Genomic DNA, 19,694 nt, shown 5'->3' with positions numbered 1-19,694 from the left:
ATTCGCAAATAACAAAGAGCACGAATTGCGCAAGAACTTGATGACAACAATAATGTTTAACATATTTCTGTTTTCATTTATTTGAATATGACAAGGCTTTCTTAGAATATTTGGTTATTTGGTTCTGTTGGATTTTCATTTAAAATTGTTAATATTCGAGTACCTGCTTTATTTTGACACGTTATTATTGTACATTTTAATAGTTTAAACTAGCGATTACCTTATTTTCCATACCAAGTATATGTATAGTGTATTTTTTGTACACCAGGATTTTTATACCAAGGATCTTTATCTCAGTCCTCGGGCAATAGATGAGGCGCCTAATTTTTTTTTTGTGTATTAACAAATCACAGACGCAAACGTGGAATTACAAGCGATATCAATTTGGCCGGAACCGATCGGGAGGACAACTTCACCATAAAACTTTACGATGTTGATTTTCGATAATTAATTTATATTCTTGTTATCTTAGACTTAACGGGTGAAAAAAAAAAACAATATTGAAATAGTAATGAATATCAAATAAATTTTACAACGTTAATAGCTTTTTCTGATTTTCAATAATTATGCGCCTTCACTAAATTATACACGCAGTAGCAAAACAGAAGCTTATTCTAAAAACGATTAAAGATTCAAAAATATGTTTATATGTCAGGTTTTTTTATATTTCCTAAATAACAAATGGATGTATATTCCTATTCGTATTTTAACAGCTGGTAAAAATAAATAAACAAGGCGCTTCAATATTACTTATTATTATTATACATAATTTTACTACCATGAAATTCAACTACAGAAACTCCAGTGCATATATATCAACTCTCTTTTTTCCTTGCAAAAAGACAGAAACAACAATATTTCCATTAAGTGGGTCAATGTTTACACGAGGGGAATATGTTTCCTAATTAAAATCTTAAACTCGGTCTTTGACAGGCGTAACACCTATACAATCACTGTTCGTGTTATCTATGCCCCGTCGCTGTCACTCTGAACACGGAGGGAACGCCAGTGTTCACTGCCTTACCAATCTGATAATACTATGAATTGAATGAGGGATTGGGCTAGATCATAGTTTATTATCTCTTATTATTTGTACTCTTACTTTATATTTCCACCTATCTTGCTATCGCTATACATGTTGGCTGAGGATTTCCGAGTGAAAGCTAATACCAACCTATAAACAGTACATTTGCATTGCTTGCTATTGTTCTGCGTCAATTATTTGGCGTAGCTTGTCAAGACTCACAGACACAAGCGACCACTTGCCTCACTTCAGAGCGAGTGTCAGTTTTTCTGACCAAATCAAACGCGTTCGCGCGCGCTTGTCCTATGGTGTCTACGCGTTGGTCCGTGCCCCAGTAGAAATTAATCACTTATCTAAACTGGCCACTTATAAAACCTTGCCCAAAGTACCTAAGTCCTACTCTCTATACACTTGAATTGTATTTATTGGCTTACACTCCTGTTGGCATTTGTCCACTCGGCAAGCCTCGACCAACGTGTATAGCCGGCATTAAAAATCAGAGAAAAATGTGTTTTAATACAAGTGCTACTTTAGTAGTATTTCACGGTTGGTCGTTAATTGGAGTAAAACACGGCTTAAGTTTAACTTTTGATCTGACGTAATTACCATATTTAACGACTTCTATGAAGATTTAATGACTGATTTATTTATATGCCTTTAGTTTATTATACCTTGTCTGTTTTTTTTATTATTAATCACTATTTTATATGCAAATTTATTAGTGGGAAGTTTTTCAAACGTCTCAATCGTTTGTTTGTACAGTTCCATCACCCCTAAGATATTTTAATACTAAAAAAAACATAATATATTTGTTTATAGCTCATGATTAACCTCATAAAGTATGTGTGATATTGGAATGAATGACATCTTTGTTAACGGTGATTGACAAACTCAGAGTCAGAGATGGCTTATTCATTCAATAACTTTAGACGTGGAAGATTTTTAGTATTAGATGCAAAGCTTTCTACTTAACTTTCATATGAAGGTGATTCATTAAATTATTCGTAAAATAACAAAGTTAATGTTTAAATTGTAGAGGTGGCTAGGAACACAGCCTTATTGTAAAGTTAAATCTGGGACTTAAGGCGAGGTATAAACGCGCAGGGGTTTAAGGCGGGTAAGCCTCGCCGCTGCAAAGACCCAGTGTCGGGTTACTTTCCTAGACGCTCCGTGGTCAGTCGCTATACTTGCACAGATCTATGTGGATTAAAACATTTATTGTTTATTACACAACAATCACGTTGTTCAATAATTATCTAAAATAGTAGATTAACTTTGAAGTTGATGGACGAAAGTCAGTGCAACATATTGTTATAACAACACGATATGTTCTTGGATGTCTTTATAGATTAAAGCAATTCTTAGTGTTGGTCTCCACTTCCTAAACAATTTTATGAAGTCATATTTTTATTTATTTTCACTGTAATTAAAATGTAAGGGAATACCATATGTTTTTGTAAGGGTATTCCGCACTGGACAATCACTGTTATTGATACTTTGTTGCGTTGGTTTGTAACATCAGTCTGCTAAACTAAAAATATTATTTAATAAAAAAGAAAAAAATATATATTAAATGATGAAATTTTAAAAAGTTACACAAAATAAACAAGTTCTGGCTAATTAACTACAGATTTGAATCACTTATCTCGCTTAATATTATCTCTTAATATACAATAAATTATGAATGTCAAGGTCGTGCGCGCCGATTATTGTAATCGTAAATAAATTTTAGACATGGCAATATTTTCGTGATCAAGCGACTTTTTTAATTATGTTGCACTAAATTAAATTTAATCTTTAGCTGTATTACTACAGAAAATTCTGTTAAACACTGTTTAACTAAACACGTGTTTTTAGTCCGTCTGTCCGTTTTACCATAAACATGTATCACCACAATTCTTTGGGTATAAGTACTTCATTATTTATTGGTAAAGATCACATTTCGCAAGTCTACGTATAATAAAGTTTCAATAACCATGATTTGTCAAAAATCCGCACCGGGCGCTGGAATCACGGTATAAAAGGGTTGACGCATGTTTGAGCTAAAATGTATTTGAAACAAACAAATATTGTTGCACTGGCCAATAATTTAAAAAATGGTTTAAATTTTAAATCGAAAATAGATCGAATAAGGCATAGATGACAATTGTTTTACGATTTTAACATAACAATCATAGAAAATAGACATTCTATGATACAGGATGCTGAAAATATTCCATCAAAATCTGACGGATGTTATTAGGACTGTTTGTTTTATTCATTAAAATATCTAATACATTATTTCTGAATATTTTGTAGCTTAATTATTTTAGAAACTGATTTTATCAAGATAATATAGAAAATAAGATAATTACCTAAGCTAATTGAAATTTGATACAGTATAGATAATATTTAATTCAGTTTAATTCAAATAAATTTAAACAATTGTGTGGAGACAACATACATTTCTAAACCACTACAAGAATTTTGATATAACGTTGGTAGGACGTTTTAAAGATGTCATAGATTATTGTAATAAAACAAAATGCTTGCACACATAGATTTGTGACATTGTTTTGACTGTGCTATTGCATCGCATACCGGGTTCAGCTAGTGATAACTTGACTAACTTTGACTCCGGGCCTTGGGAAAAGCTTCTCGACACTTTTTATTACAGACTTTCAATTTCACAGAAACTCGACATTAATTAATAAATGTTATATTAATCTAAATGTAGCAGTTTTGTGTGTACTTAACTATAAATATGTGTATTGTTTAGAAGAGTATTAGTCTGTCTGGCCGATGGTCAGGTGAAAGTTTGGGGGTGTGCTGTAAGGGGATTACTATTGGGCTTATGCTTTAGCTTCGTCTCCATACGTTTCGTCACCGCTACCTTAGATATATTGTAGTCTCTACATTCCCAATTTTACTATGTACTATCTATTTAATATTAAAATTGATCCGTTTTTATGCACATGATGTGTGTTACGTCTAGAACATTTTGTTCTGGGCTGGATTCTGACAGGACATTAATAGGAATTAGCTTATATGTGCGAGAGGAACGGATTCTTTTTTTTTAATTTCTCGCTGAAGAAATTGTAGGCAACAGTTAGCATCAAATAACTCTATTAAGTCTACACTAGTGTGCCTGTTATATTCACAGCAGGTTGATCTCATTTGAAAATGGTGACTTAAAGAAAATAAAAAAAATGTTTTTAATTGCCAATACAATTCTAGATAGAACTCCTATACAATGTGACCGTAATTATAAAATAAATCAACGTTACAAAACAATCTTCTCAGGATATATGAATAAATTTCGTTGTGATTTATTTTACAGTTTATGATTTTAATCGATGAATATTATCCTTGAACTTTTATGCATTTTAAATCTGCAATAAAGTGTATCAACTATATCAATATTAATGACCCATTAGAAATTGTATTATGAAATGTAAGATCAAAGAAATAAAAATTATCACTCTGTGTTTCTATTACTGTCAAAAAAGAATGTCAATACTGAATATAGAAATTATAATATCATTCATATAAAATATATTCAAATATATACAAGAATATTATTTTAAAATCCGTCGTGCTAATCTCTCTGAAATCTAATTTATTTATAATAAAAGCAATATTTAACTGTAATAATGTAAATTTTAGGCAAAACTTTAAGAAAGGCAGAAGATAAGTTTTTCGAATCGCCTCCTCAAATTATTTTCGCACTTAATTTATTTCTAAAGAGTAACTATTGATTTATTCTGGCTAATTTATAACCTTAACTGGTAACTATAATACCGGATATTAAGTTTAACACAATTTATTTGGCTAACGTTTTATGTGACAGCTGTGTTGGTGGTAGTTGAAAAATGTACAGCATGGCCAATTTAATTGATCACATTTGTTTCATAGTAACCTCACTAAAATCTGTATAAAATCAAAGATACAAATTTCAAACATATGTAAATTGAATTCAATGGATTTTTCGTTTGATTTTTTTGGACACCTTAGTATAAAAAGAAAAAGGGTTCACTGACGCAGCACTGTTACAATGTTCGATGGTCCTATTGAATTGATGGTCGAAATATGTAATTGAAAAAGTAGTTTCCATAATTTTAATACATCTATGGTACGTATATAAAAATTAAAGCACTGCTATGCTGTATTTTAAATATTATGAGATGTTCAAATGTTTCAAGATGCTAGATAAAAAATAGCAATCTCTTTCTCAATCGCAAGTTATTAATAGAGAGCCTCCTTTTATTCATTAGTTCTTCTTGATTTAGTAATGTAATATCGATCAAGTCGGGTCATTTTTAAAACACTAATTAAGCATTTTATAACAACAATAAAACACAATTATTATGTTTGTAATAAAATAACAATAATTAATGTTTAAAAAAAAATATTTTACATTTTACATTTTAATACAATTTCCCGAATTTGGGATTTTATTTTTATTTTGCTGGTAAATATTTTTGCGTCACGCACACTAATGACATTTCGAAAATCGTTTTCCGATTAACTAAACATCAAACTTGTATAAGACAATTCATCTATGTCACTGAACTGTTTTTATTTAATTTATATTTCAATGTATTGATGAGATTTACATATTTTTTTGACTCAGTTACATTTAAAAATTGTAAATTTCTTTATATTTCACATTTCGTTCCATGTTATTTTTATCTTGTCGGGCTGATATAATCAATTTTTTTTGACATTAACATTAGCTATTAGAATAATTATTTCATTAATTTGCCAAAATTTAAAACGTTTGTCTTAAAAAGTGATAACGTGATAATCAGCAAGTAACATTTACCACAAAAACTACATTTCTTATGCGAGTTTTTCATTATCTATTTATAGAGGTACGTACAGGATTCCTGTTTTGTTGTTATTCTTAGTCACTATAATAGTAATTTTTTACTCAAAACTTAAATAATATTTGTATTATAAACACTAATTACGTACTTTATTTTAACCTCTATTAATTTATATACGATTTTTCAAAACTTTCAACTAGTAAAACACAAAAGTTTTGAAAGGAAATTTATATTTTAACAAGAATAGTAACTAAACTTTTAATGTAATAGTTTGTCTTTTAAATCTGAAAGAATCGGACGTATAATACTTGCTTAGGGCTAACTTAACGAGCATTTTTACACGAACATACACGAGTGCAGGATTTAAGCGATTAGTACAACACGGCACGACACGGTATTTGCGAGGTTTCAGCATCCGTCACGATAGACCGACTTATCCGATCTAAATAGATCACGTCTCACGAAAGCCTTGCACCAACACGCAAATTCAAAGGCCGTTTTAGCAGCATAAGTACGTTTTTTACTCGACTGACAAAGAGGGTAATGTTTTTAGTGCGTATGTAGAAAACACGTACAGTGGACATGAGAAATGAAATTTATAATAAATAAACAAGAACGAGTTCAACTTTAAAACTTAAGAAAATAGTTTTTTAGAAGAAGGTGAATAAGTGAGCAGTTTCTCTTATATTTGAGGATCTTGTAACTAACTCGTGCTCGTTCTCCAATCGATAGAGTTAGATAATTGTAAATACACGCTGGGTGGAGATTCAACACAAAAATATTTTATAATGGAATGGACGATAGCACGGGTGATGCATTGTACACGGCCCGCGCTAACGTTTCTCGGGCTACTGCCGATGAGAACCGGACCAAACTTGTGTCTGAACTGGAGACCCTACTGGGTGAAGTTTCGGATTGGGGTCGACGAAATCTCGTTGATTTCAATCCAAAAAAGACACAAGTATGCGCCATTACCGCTAAAAAACAACCCTTTGTCGTGGATCTTCGTTTCGAGGGCACTCCCCTGGTTGCCTCAGCCAGTATCAGTATTCTCGGCGTTGACATATCGAACGACGTTCAGTTTCGCGGTCATTTGGAAGACAAGGCCAAGCTGGCCTCCAAAAAACTGGGTGTGCTCGGCAGAGCGAAGCAGTATTTCCAACCGGGCCATCGCCTTCAGCTGTATAAGGCGCAAGTTCGGCCCCACATGGAATACTGCTCGCATCTCTGGGCGGGAGCACCCCAGTACCAGCTTCTTCCATTTGACCGCATACAACGGAGAGCGGTTCGAATCGTCAACGACCGAGTTCTTACTGCTCGGCTCGACACTCTGGCGTTGCGGAGGGACGTTAGTTCCCTCTGCATTTTCTACCGTATTTACCACGGGGAGTGCTCAGAAGAGTTGTTTGGAACAATTCCTGCCGCCGAGTTCCGTCATCGGACGACCCGACAGACCGCCAAGTTCCATCCACACCACCTCGATGGCTGGCAATCCACAACCGTGCGGTTTTCGCGTAGCTTTCTACCGCGTACCGCCGCGTTGTGGAATGGTCTGTCCTCGACGATATTTCCAAACCGCTACGACTTAGGGTCCTTCAAGAAGCGAGCGTATCACCTTCTCAAAGGCCGGCAACGCATCTGCGATTCCTCTGGTATTGCAGATGTCCATGGGCGTCGATGAACACCTTGGTGTTCTCGCTGCTCGTTTGCCCCCTTCTCTTATAAAAAAAAAAAAACATATTTCAATATTGTAGTGTACTTAGAACTTTCTTTATTAATTTACATCAGAATATTATAACATGTAGAATTTGTATGCCATAAAACTTACACAGTCAAAGTAAAGATTTATGTAAAGCAAAAACATAATAAACACCAAAATTGCTACTAATCCAACACATTTTTATAACACACACGGGTTCTTAACATCTGATTACTTTCGGAAAAATGTGAACATTTTAGGTAATAGTTTTTGCGCAAATAAAAACATTATAAGTATATATTTGTTACGTAATGTTGATTCAATGAAAGGTCAGAGTGCAGAAAAACACGATCGACACGCGAGCTAATCTGTAGTTTTATATAAATATTTTTAAAGAAATATTCACGTATTATCTCTCATCCGTTATAGATTTAGGAAAATTCCATTAAGTAATTCCAAGAGAACACAAACGCTGTTTTCAATTTAGTTTTTTATACATTCTTAATTTCCATCTCTGCCCTTTTCCTTACCTAATTAATATTCTAAATTATCTAAAAATACTACAAAATAAAAATAAATATAGAAATAGATATGAAATTAAATATTCTTGATGTTTGTCGAGAATTTTAACACAAGATTCTTGCGTATTAACTTAAACGTCAGTCCTCTTCTTTAAACGTCAGTCCGGGGCGCAAGTTGATCGCGTTACTAGGGGGCGCCTCCTTCGCTCATTTAATTCTTGTTAGTCTAAAGTTTTAATTCGCACTACTTATAGGTTGCGAGCTCCTTGACATCGACGTGAAATCCTTTGTTAAGGACTGAACTCTTTTCAAGTACGCTTAGGTCGGCTAAGCCCCGGCTGCGCTGTGTAAGCTTCGCGCTGCGCCCGCGCCCTCGCCCGCTACCGCCCCCGCTCTTGCTTAAGATCCTAATTGATATTTTATGTTACAATAATGAACGTTGCGTTTAACCTCGCACAAGACTTGAGCAAGCTGCGCTTAGAAAACAGACACTTTTAATGGTGTAGCACCTCACACAAGAAGTTGTGTTAATGAAGAAAAAATATGTTTGTGTATTTTTGTTCCCAATAAAGACTTTTTGGCTAAAAGTTAAGCTCTGATTTAAAAATAAACAAAAGACAATTTTATCCTGTACACTTAAATGTCTACTGGAATTTAGAGACGTAATATTTTACAGTATTAATACAAGAAATTAATAAAGTCCGCCTTTATGGCAGCAGGATTTAATTGACCGGACTGGCGGGCGAGCGCACACCGCCAAATCTCGTCTAATCCATGCTTAACTACAGACTATAGGTGTTAACCCTGAAACTACCCGAACCACCCTCGAAAACGCTCAACGAAGAAAACTATCCAAACTTACTTTAAACGATTATACTCGTTCGAAAATTCCGGTTATTTTGTACGTTAAGCCAGGAGTAGGGCCGCTTCGAGTAGCGTGCCAGTATTATTAAACGATTATTGTGCCGCAAAATTTATAATTTTGAATACGGTGAGCCGGTATTCTGTTGAACCCGCTACCCGGATGGTATTATGTAAATTCAATAACAGCGAGTGGAACCGAAAGCTTTGTATTGTTTTCAATTGATAGCTTATAACAATAATATCAGTATATTACAATATTAAGATAGAATTGTTATTATCATATCTCATCACCATCCCTCTGATCTTATCCCACTCATGTATGGTCGGCGCACCATGTTTTTGTCCTCCATATCATCAATGTATCTTCCGTCATCGTCACTCGTCACTCCCTTCTTGATCGTGTCTTCTTCTTAGGCCTATTTTCTCCTTGTCACATGCGATTCCTTACTCCTTATAACATGCCCATACCACGCTAACCTTTTACTTCTTTAATAGTTATAAAGGAAATATATTGAATATATTGAAAAGAAAATTCGTCATATTAACAAAGTAGGTCCGCTCTAATTTGTTAAAATACATATATGCAATTGACTTCTAATGCTTACTTAGGCATCCAGAGAATAATAAAAAAACTACAACTTTTCGTACTTTGAAAGAACACTGAGACGAAAAGAAAAACTTTAAATAAGAGTGGCTGCTTTCAAAATAGGTATTATAATTAAGTAAGGACTATGAAATTTAAGCATCGTTGTGCTCATCAAAATAAAAAATATAGGAAAATGGCGTGAACTATTTAATATCGGCCTAAAGAAGCGCCTACAAAGAGGTCGGTAAAAGCATGGACCGGTACAAAGCGGGCTCTGGCCGCCAGACATGGAACAAGGATTAATTATTATTTTAAACATTTCACTCGGTTTTTTGCCGCGTCCGCGAGCAAGTCAAAAGCATTGCTTTCTCGCTTGAAAAGTTGCTAAATAATTAAGAAGCTTTCTTAACGACAGCGATTCGACGTTCTACGTTAAGTAGCACTTTTATTTTAAAAGCGGACAAGAAGTTTTTCATAATGGTCTTTACGTTCTTCCCGGTCCATTTTATGGATGCTTCTAGAAAGTATTCTCATGCAAAAAAATATCTCAGAAAATTTGATTATCATTATTGTAAGAAGCTTGAATCAACCATAGACATAACATTCACTTTATTTATTTAGGTAAAACACTACCGGTGCACTGCGTGGTGGAAGCGGTATCGTCTCTGGAGGAGGGCACGTGGCGTCGCCGTGCCGTGGTGGAGACAGATAGCTACGTCATCATCCCCGCCGGAACCGCCTTCCATGAGCTTGTCCCCGCTGCCATGATGAGGCTCGGATATCCGCATGAACTCGCCGCCTCCGCTAAAGGTAAAATAAGCATTCCACTAGCAAATCTGTAACAATACAAATAAATCTACTAGTATGTTGTCTGCCTCAAATGACGTTGTAATAATGTAATGTAATGTAACTAATAATATAACTAGGCTCGCCAATTCATGCTCCAGGCAAAAATTAGAAGTGGATAATATTATCCACAGTAAATAACTAAAGAACTGCCGAGAATTCGTATTAAGATAAGTTTTATCATATTATACATAACCTTTGGTACGATACGATTATATCAAGTGCGTTGTTATCAAAAAAAAAAATTAAACGTGCGTGATTAAGGAGAATGCAAATGTTTGGCACATATAACTTTGTTCCAAGTTGTGCCGAACCTAACAAAATTATAATATTTTAGTATTTCTTACCCACTTCATATAAGGTAATTTGTATCTTAAATCTATCGATGTTTAAATAGAACGTTCCAGAAATAATATGTACTTTATTTCATTGCATTATTTTTACCAGACCATTACGTCCGTTCTATTGTGATTAGTGACATCTTGTAGACAAAACATCTTGAGCGATTAAGAACGATCAGGTGTCATATTTGTATTTTTGAGTGTCATAAGGGTGCAGTAGCAGTGTCAAAAAGGCTTATTAGACTTTTAAATTCATTACCTGTTACGAGTACAACATTACACACACAATTACATGACTCTTTTATTGTTCTAGGTTCAGTGGTGATAAACAACTGGAAGCCACTGTCCTTTGAGAAGATCTCTGATGGTCCGCTGGTGACTGTGGGCGAGGTGCTGGGTGAGCTGACGACCGTCGCCACGCTGCGTATCCAACTGCTAAGGCCGAGGCTCACGCCGCTCCAGGACATTAAGGACAAACTCCTTAGGCTACTGCTGGTGCAGAGCAGACCTTTGTTGATTTCCACTGGATGCCCTTTAGATGAGGTACTTTGATTTTTTTTCTTTAATTATTGTCATTTTTAAAAGGCATTTCGTATGTACATTAGGTTATATGTAAACTTTATGAGAACTTAGTAGTATCTACTACGATCGAAAGGATTGTCTGTCCCATATCTTAGTCAAATATTAATTATAAATTAGGTTAGTCTACCAAATTACAGTGCCTTATGATCGTTACTGACGTCCTTTTTTAATTATTTATTTCACTAACTATCATTATAGTTACTGAAATAAGTAGTTATAGTATGTAGAATAATGATAGTTATAGTTACTTATTCCGTTATAGTTATAGTTATTTATTACTTATTAGTTACTTATTCCATTCCGTTAAAGATGTAATTATTTTGTTTATGTACAATAAGTAAAACATCATGTTAGGTTAGATATTAAAGAAATTAGATTAAATCTAATTGGTTCATTTTGAACGTGGGAGTTGATCAGCTATAAATATGGCAGCTCAAGAAGCTTAAAATTATAATATGTGCAGCTAAATACTTAATATGAAGCCACAGAAGTCAATATGAAGTACAGTTTGCGTGTAAATACTTTAATCTATTAATTAGGTGAAATGAAAACTTAAGGGATTTTTCAAGAATATTAGATGTAATTTATTTAAAAATTTGATGTTTTTCACATTGATAATGTTACTATTGGTGAGAAGTGAAGTAAGCAAGATATAAAAAGTATTAGTAAAAGTAAAATTTCCTTGTAAGTGTTCTTTTTTGTCAATTCCTTTAGAATTACAATTTCGTTTTTATATGAAATAACAAATTTAGGATTTCTAATAATTAAAACTAGACAATTTTCTAAATACCTGTCATTTCAGTATACGTCAAGAGAGTTCGTGTATTAAAACCGTACAATTTGATGTTGGGCGACAGGCGTTCGCTACACTGAGCTAAACCGCCATTCACAATGTACCCACGACGATGTAATGTTCTTTAAAGCTTGATTGTTGTAACCCCGGGCGCTCCCCTCGTAGACTAAACCCAAACCCTCCACCTTATTATCGTCAAACTTATTGTTTCCCATAAGCTCGCAGCTCATTGAAACAGAACGCTCATAATTTTTTTTAAGTGTTGAGAGCTATTGAAATTTTGTATAGCAATTAGGTACGTTATTTTAGATTCTATTTAAGTATTTTAAACTATATTTAATTTTGAATGCAAATTTTATAGAATGTTTGTGAATAATCGTGTATGATTTTAAAGTTTATAAATACACAAGCTATCGCCCGCAACTGCGTCCGCGCGGAATAGAGAAAAACTTAATTTTGTAGCCTATATGTTCTTCCATACTATATTCTACATCTATCCAAATTTCAGCGAGATCAATGCAGCCTTTCTGGAGATACCTTACAATCATCCATCCAAACATTTGCATTTATACGAGCAATATTAGTAAGATATAGAATAGCAATTTCAAAACTTGTTTCTTGTTTTCTCAGTCTGTTTTCATGCCGTGTTTTAATTAAAACTAAAATAATAAATTTAAAATGTTGTATTTGTAGTAAAATGTTAAAATATAATTTAAACATAATAATTAACAAATAAACGAACCCATTAATTCCATTAACTCCCATTAACAATGAATCTTTTGAATAAATTTATCTTTGAAGCGTTCTGTGAAACGTCAAATTAATGAGAACATCTCACAACAAGGTCGGATTTGAAGAACTCGCGATGGAGACAGATTATCAAACTCTCACTTAAGTAGCTGTGCTCGTGTATTTCGTAGGTCGTTATAATTTGCGAGGTTACGCTTAAGTCCCTACTAATAAGGATCATCAGTTAGGGAAGAATTAGAAGAGGCATTTGGGCATGTTCGCGCTGTCACTCTTCGGCACGTTGATACACAGATTTGTTCTTTAGTATTAGGTTTTTATCTTTTAGGTTAGTATAAGAAATTAATATATACATCGATATATCTTGCTTGTACACATAGTTTGAGTTACGAAATATCGGGGTGTAAAACTATGTAGTTGTAGGCAATCTTGTCAAGAATGTTTTTAAGTATTTAATATCTATGTATTCTGAAGGTTCTCTATCCGTGAAGTACACAGCTTTTTGTTCTAAGTTGTGGAATTCAAATACCTTCGACAGACAGGCACAAATTCGGTGAGGCGATGAACACCTGCCTCATACGAGAGATCTTCATACATAATAAATTTAATTGAATCTCAGACTCATCCGCGCCCCGCGCCTTGTTATAATTTCGTAAATATACACCTTGTAGCGAACGGGTTAAAGCGAAGGGCCCTCGTCTTGCCGACTACGAGACTGAAAGAGGGTTAAAAGGAGTTTTAGATGTACCAACGCTTTTGATCTTATTAATACCATAAAATAATGCTTTATAATCTTATTAAAGGCGAGGTTAGCGTTCGTTGCGCCCTCCCGTGGCTTTAGCGCCACAACGTAGACGCCCGGATCTATTTTGTGTTTTGTCAAATATCTGAAACACATGTAAATGAGGCTTTAACTTTTAATCAATATTTTATAGGTTTACTATAGATTTCGTGGATTGAACAAATTCAATGATATTAAATCATCTTATATTTATTTGAATGTCATAAAAAATGAGAGATTATACTGGGAACCATTCGTGGCTTTTAAACTCACAGCAATATCATAAAGTGCACGGTCCTCATTGCCATATTTTTTTAACCAACCTTCCAATCATATGTATGATCGCAGTTATCGATATATTAGTTCAAATTTTGTAACATTATTCGCGGTTACTGAAGAATATAATATACAAAGGGTTAAGTTATTTATTAACAAAGGTAAAAGTCAAGAGAAGTTTGTAGCAAATGAACCGAACGAACTCCAGACCGGAGCAGATAATCAAACACTTCCGACTCAAAAGTTTTCAGCTAAACGTCAGATGAAAGATGATGGCGTTATGGTAATTTATTATGCCAATTTGAGCTTTTGAAATGTTCCATTAAACTTATAAATATCAAAGAAAAATATTCCACTAAAATCTTATAAGAATTATTACAATTTATTAAACAGTAATTCCATCGAGCGAGCGTAAAGTAGCGTATGTACACACGACGAGAACAATATCTGATAACGGTAAGCCTATTGTATTCAAAGTCGTCCTTTCCAGTGTCGAGAATGATTTCAATCACACACCGAATTACGTACTTAGGCGGATTACACGTGACAAAGTTATCAGGCAGAGGCGCCAGCTCTTGTAAATCTTGCTCGCGGCTGAAGGAGAGACAATATCTCAGAACAAATATGACCGCACTATTTAAAAACATAAAACAAAGAACGGATTAACGCATCACTCCGACTGGGCGCTAACACCGCGCGCTTGACACGATTTATAGGCACAATCTAGATTTGTTATGCGCACAATTATTTACTTTAGTTTGATTTGGCAACGCGCAACGTAAACTGAAGGGAGTGACATCTCGTTTGACGACGTAATCGCTGCCATTGTAGTGTGTAATCTAGCGATACGAACAAATCTCACTTGCATAGCCGCCGAGCTAAACAAACCCGACGCCGCCCGCTGGCGCGTAATCTGACAACTTATTTTATGATTGACTACTCACTGATTAATATCACATCAAACAAGCACCTTGTCACTTAATTATGATTAAATAATTGTGAAATTCATAGCTATCACAACAGAGTCGTCTCTCAATAAACGTACATATATCAGGAGCGTGACGATGCCGAGGATGTTTTCCAAACGAGTTACCAATGCGATACCTTTTAGTTGAACTACTTAGGTCGCGGCCGCTGCCGGTACTTTGTCGAAGATGCAATGGGAGGGTGCTAATTGTTAAGACGCCCTTCCCGCTCATTGTTTTAGAGCAGGCTATGATTGAAGTTTCGGCGGCGCGGGGCAGGAGTGATGTGCACTAACCACCAAGTAAACAGGCCGAGGCGTCAGTACCGCGATCGCTCGGCATGACACATACATTAACAGCCGGCCCAATATTTTCATAATCTAATGGCGATGTTCTGTGAAACAATGCTTGTTGTGTATTCAAACAATTACCTTTGTATCTTTTGCTGGTTAGACTGGCCTCCTTAAAACTGTCTAAAAATGTTTGCGGCTACCTTTTGTTTATATTTACTGTTCAATCTAATAGCGGTCGAAGGTTTGAAATGTTGTTTTCTGTTGCAGGTCACATTAGCTCAGATTTGTAGAGGGCAAGATCGAACGCCGGGGCCTCACAATTTCCACGAGCCATCTGAGGACATGCGCAGAAAGTTCGAATCTTGGTGGAGCGCCCAAGTTTCGCCGCGGCCGCCACCTTTTAGTCCACGTCATTATTCGTCACCTGTACCCAAAAATCGGTCGCCTACTCTGAACGCTATACCAGACCATTTGCACCCGGCATTACAGACGGTCCAAAACCAATATCCAACGCAGAAAACTAGAATGAGAACAAGCTTTGATCCTGAACTTGAACTGCCTAAGTTGCAACGTTGGTTTTCCGAAAATCAACACCCAAGTCGACAACAGATACAACAATATGTAAGGGAATTGAACAACTTAGAATCAAGACGAGGTCGTAAACCCTTAGACGTGAACAATGTCGTATATTGGTTTAAAAATGCAAGAGCTGCACAAAAACGTGCCGAGCTACGCAACATTGGAGGTATTGGTTGTCACCTTGGTGTAAATGGTTTTAATAGTAGGAGTCATAGTCCATCCAATGGATCTTTGATGGCGAGTAACGACAATTACGCGATGCAAGATCGCAATTCAATGAAGAGTCCTATGCAAATGTCAGGCAGCCCTGGCAGATACCCGATGTCAATAATGTCCGAAGACAATTTGTCGAATGCGGGATCCGATTTAGAAGACGACGGAGGGGATTTAAATCCAGATGATAGGCCTGAAAGTCCTGATGCACCCCTTTCTCTTATAACCACAAAGAAGAATAATAATGAAGAAGAAATGTCCAAACAATCCCCGAAGCCTCCCGATATAATAAAGGTAATTAAATCTCCTCCCATGGTACAACTTGCCTATGTAGTAAATAATAATAATTTAATAAGGTAATTGATTATGTTACAATATTGTCTCAGTAATGAGTTAGCGAGTTAAATAAATCCTGTACAAAATAAATAATTCCTTTGTAAAATGAGAATTTCTGTATTCTCCTACATAACTAGGAAGTAAAAAAATCGAAATCTAATCAGTATTATTTTTCAGGTACATGATATCAAGCAGGAGCTTCGTGACTTGGCCAGATCTGATCAAACTAATTCACCTCAAAGATCTCCTGACAAAAACAGTGACAGTTCTCACAATAACAATAATAATGTAAAAGAAGAAAACGGAATAACAGACGACCAAGACGTGGTTTCCGATGATGAAGTCGTTCAAGAGCGACACTATCGTCCATCAACGCCGCACCTTGATCGCTTACCGTTTCCTATGGTACCGAATCATCCGATGTTCGGTCACGGCATCATGTATATGAGCCAGTACATGACTGGATTCCCTGGCGTCGGTCCAGTACCCGGTGAAGGCGCAAGCGGCTTAAACCTCGCTCTCGCCGGTGCTTCTGACGAAAGACGCAAACGTAACCGCACTTTTATAGATCCGGTCTCCGAAGTCCCGGTTCTCGAACAATGGTTTTCAATGAACACCCATCCTTCACATAATCTCATACTGAAGTACACAGAAGAGCTGAATAGGATGCCGTACAGGCAAAAGTTTCCTCGACTGGAATCAAAGAATGTGCAGTTCTGGTTCAAGAATCGACGCGCCAAATGTAAGAGGCTGAAGATGTCGCTATATGAACCGTCGTCACCCAGCCACTACTCGCATCCCGGCCATCACGCTATTGCTGAGCGAAAGTTGGTGTGAACTATAAGTAAATAAAAACTGTGACTAGAGCTATTTGAGTCGTGAGACAAAATATATCAACTATGGAATTTTAAAGCGTATAGCGACTCAACATCTTTCAGAATAACCTTACATTTCAATGGAGGTCATTAATTGTATTTCACTTCTATCTCTTTTTAAATTTCATAGTAATTATAGTCACCGTTTAGATCAAATATAACGCGACCGCTTATAATATTACAGCCCTTCGTTTTAGGATCTTTAGTAAGTTTTTAACTCGCGACATTCTATAGTTTAACTAATACTTTAACAATACATGTTAATGGCACAAAACGTTTACAAGTAAATTACATAATGAGTGATCTTGGAGTTGTATTAACGCTTGTGATTAGAATCACATGATTTCGTTTCTAATTTCAGCGTGTATTACGAAAGACTGAATTCGAATCGTTTATGGTGTGTAGTGCCATGTTAATATTAATATGAATCAGTTCCAATGTACAGATTGTATTTTTAAATTCTATATAGACCATAATAATTTCATAATAGATTATCAATTACTTGAAAGTTAATCGATGTACATAATTAATTGGAAAGAAGTTTCATGTTATTTAGTCGGCCGTAAAATCGCTGCTTATTTGAACTTTTGTAGAGCGATCAGTCGTATTCTATGAATGAATCTCAACTGTACTGATAAGTACATTCGCTTTGTATATAAATAATTTAGTATTAGATTTATTTATTAAATATTACATTAGTGCTGTTATTGTGCATTACATTAGTTATAAAATTGTTAGCTAATACTCGTATGAATGGATTCTCTCACCAAAACGTTCCATATCGATTATTTTTAGAGTAACTTAGAAGCCGTAAATATGTAGAGTTAACTATTAGAACGGTATTAAATGTTATACTATGTAATGAGTCATTTATCATAGATATATGTATGTTAAATTGTATTGCACATAAAGTAGAAGCATTAAATAATGTAGATTAAAATTAATTGAACTACATCTAGTAAAAATTCTTAAGCTTGAAAAACTTTGATGTTAATAGACTCATCTTTGGCTTTGAGATAAATTTGATATCTCAGGTTAAATATTACGCACATTCCTTTATTCGTAATATATATTAATAATACTTCCTCAATCCAAAGATTGGTTAGTGTTATAGAATTATTTTATAATAATTTTGTTTACCAAAATAGCATAGATCCCGTATCAAATGTCGTCTCAATGTTAATAAATGTTAGGGCAATTTGTAATATGAAGTTATCGCGACAAATAATATCAAAAATGTAAAACATAGACATATATATTTATATTATTGTTTGTATGAAAATGTTTGTAATGAAAAAATATCTTCTTTGTATCATTTTATTTAAGATATAATTTTTATTTGTTCCTATACATTCATATCTAAAAGTTATTGGATTTTTTTTATTATCACAATTTATTTATTTCTTTAGATAATTATATAATAAAAATATTAAATATGTTTATTAGCTTTTTAATGAATCTTATTACCTATCAAGAAAGTAAAATTAATTCTTTCAGGATAATCTTTGAAAACAATAACATATAAATATTACATGTAACATATTTTTTCGTTTTAATAACATGAGATAATGTTGAAACACAATGACGATTATTTCTTCATATTCTTGTATATTTGATACGGAAACAGCAAAACAAACGTTTTCAGATATACGATGTCAATTTGTCGCACGGAGGATGCCTCACAGGATGATCATATTCTAGCAGTATTTACGCATTTACTATTCGAGGCTGTAACACATTATGTTTGGAATATTGTTTTATAGTTTTTAGAGTAATCACGAGATATAGACCCATTTCATATCTGTATAATAGGGTTAATAAATTATTACCAAATAATATCCACAACGAAAATAGTGTACAGTCAGCTGGATAAATATGTATAAATTTTAAAAGCCAGAAGAGGAAATAGGCAGAAATAAAGCAGTTTTTATAGCTGGGTCTATTTTATTGTGATTAGTATATCTTTCATCACTAGACATATTTCCACATACATTGTTTTGTTATCTCCATGTTATGCTTGTTTTGTGAAGCTGTGATGATATTTCCAAATAATGTAAATATTTTATTAATTGTTAAGTTAAGGATTTCTATTGTAATTCGTCTCTAGGCTCATACGAACAAATAAGCATTAATATGCTTAGATAATGGAAAATAATTGGCTAAATGTTTATTCCATTCAATTATAAACGAAAAATTAAATGAATATATCTACAATTCAAATTGCCTTTCCTTTTAGTTTTAAAATACCTCAATAATTTTATAATCAGAATCTAAGTAAAAACTTAGTTATACACCAAAGCTTCTTTTTGAATTATCAGAGAATAGAATCCCAATTATTAAAATACTAGCTGTCGCCCGCTACTCCGTTCGCGCGGAATTAAAAAAGAGTAGCCTATGTGTTCTTCCAGACTATGTTCTACATCTGTGCCAAATTTCATCAAGATCCGTTGAGCCGTTTAGGAGATCCCTTCAAACATCCATCCATCCATCTAAACATTCGCATTTATAATATTGAGTAAGATAGTTCGCTATCAAATCTATATCTAGACAATAATGAAAATACAA

General features: G+C 34.4%; 1 protein-coding gene across 1 annotated transcript in view; it reads left to right on the top strand.

Moving 5' to 3' along the window:
- Window positions 1–17,146, top strand: part of LOC106714446 — a 71,499-nt gene extending 54,353 nt beyond the window's left edge. Inside the window, exons 3-6 of the mRNA XM_014507499.2 lie at window positions 10,124–10,312; window positions 11,003–11,232; window positions 15,394–16,212; window positions 16,432–17,146. Coding sequence (XP_014362985.2) covers window positions 10,124–10,312; window positions 11,003–11,232; window positions 15,394–16,212; window positions 16,432–17,091 — 1,898 coding nt within the window. The 3' untranslated portion in view covers window positions 17,092–17,146. The remainder of the gene's footprint in view (window positions 1–10,123; window positions 10,313–11,002; window positions 11,233–15,393; window positions 16,213–16,431) is intronic.
- The last annotated feature ends 2,548 nt before the right edge of the window (window positions 17,147–19,694 follow it).

Source organism: Papilio machaon, chromosome 2 (genome assembly GCF_912999745.1).
Source record: "Papilio machaon chromosome 2, ilPapMach1.1, whole genome shotgun sequence".
NCBI lineage: Eukaryota > Metazoa > Arthropoda > Insecta > Lepidoptera > Papilionidae > Papilio > Papilio machaon.
This window is presented reverse-complemented; position numbering and strand designations above follow the sequence as displayed.